This window comes from Malurus melanocephalus, unplaced genomic scaffold (genome assembly GCF_030028575.1).
Source record: "Malurus melanocephalus ecotype Western Australia unplaced genomic scaffold, MMel_1.1 scaffold_948, whole genome shotgun sequence".
NCBI lineage: Eukaryota > Metazoa > Chordata > Aves > Passeriformes > Maluridae > Malurus > Malurus melanocephalus.
In genome coordinates this window covers 117,205-118,190 of record NW_026624180.1, presented here as the reverse complement: position 1 = coordinate 118,190, position 986 = coordinate 117,205, and the positions used below count along the sequence as shown (strand labels likewise).

Below are 986 nucleotides of genomic sequence, written 5' to 3'. Positions count from 1 at the left end.
AAAAAAAAAAAAAAAAGCAAGTTAATTTTTGGTGTGTTGTTTGGATAAAGAAGCATTCGTTCAATGCACACCAATATTTGGGACCATTTATGATTTAAAACTACAGAGCTCAGATTGATCACCTAACCCGGGATCTTAGGAGAAGGAGACCTGTTCCTTATTAAAAGAAAGGCAGAATCCTTGAATTCCTCGCCAGCATCGCTGTGCAGTGCAAYTCACTGGCACCGGGCAGCTTTTTGTGGAAAGGAACTCCAGATTTGGAAAATAAATTTGCGAACGTGAACTTTGGCATGACAGGAAAGCAGCAATGAAGATGGCTGGATTTATGAAGTGCTGAGATTATTTTTCCAGTGGTTTTGCTTCTTTTCTGCCTCTCTTTTCTTTTTTCCTCTTTTTTTGTTTGCCCCTGGAGCACTCCCCCAACACCCTGCCTCAGTTTCCCTCATGTTCATCCACACTCTTGGTGAAGCTCCCTGGATCCCAAATGTCAGGGGCCACCTGACAGGGGGCACAGACCCACCAGATCCCTCCAGTGCCCATCCCCAGCCCCGCTGACCTCGGCAGCCCTGTCCATCCGGGCGGTAGCCGGCCGTGCACTCGCACGTGTACTCGGTGCCCACGCCGGGCTGGCAGCGCGCCGGTGCCTCACACGTGTGGCTGCCATCGTGGCACGGGTTCACCCCGGGGTTCTCAGCATCGTCTGTGGGCACAGAGGGATGTTAGAGGGGAAAAAAAGAGATCTGGGAGTGGCCATTCCCATTTATACCCAGTGCAGGCATCCTCGCTGTGCCACAGAACCTTTGTCCCCTACAGGGAACCACGGCTGTGCCACCCAGTGCCACCCCCGCCATGCCAGCAGAGCTACAGCTCAAACTGCATGGAAAACCCCTCTCTTTTGGCTGATTTTGGGCAAARCAAAATTCCCGCAGCTTTGGGAGATGGTGCCACCCCACTGGGGGCCGGCACCCCAGATTGGCACCCGGGGG

The 986-nt window shown here is 52.9% G+C and overlaps 1 protein-coding gene across 1 annotated transcript in view; it reads right to left on the bottom strand.

Moving 5' to 3' along the window:
• Positions 1–986, bottom strand: part of LOC130585677 (nidogen-2-like) — a 16,975-nt gene that overhangs the window by 7,386 nt on the left and 8,603 nt on the right. Inside the window, exon 7 of the mRNA XM_057386280.1 lies at positions 521–700. Coding sequence (XP_057242263.1) covers positions 521–700 — 180 coding nt within the window. The remainder of the gene's footprint in view (positions 1–520; positions 701–986) is intronic.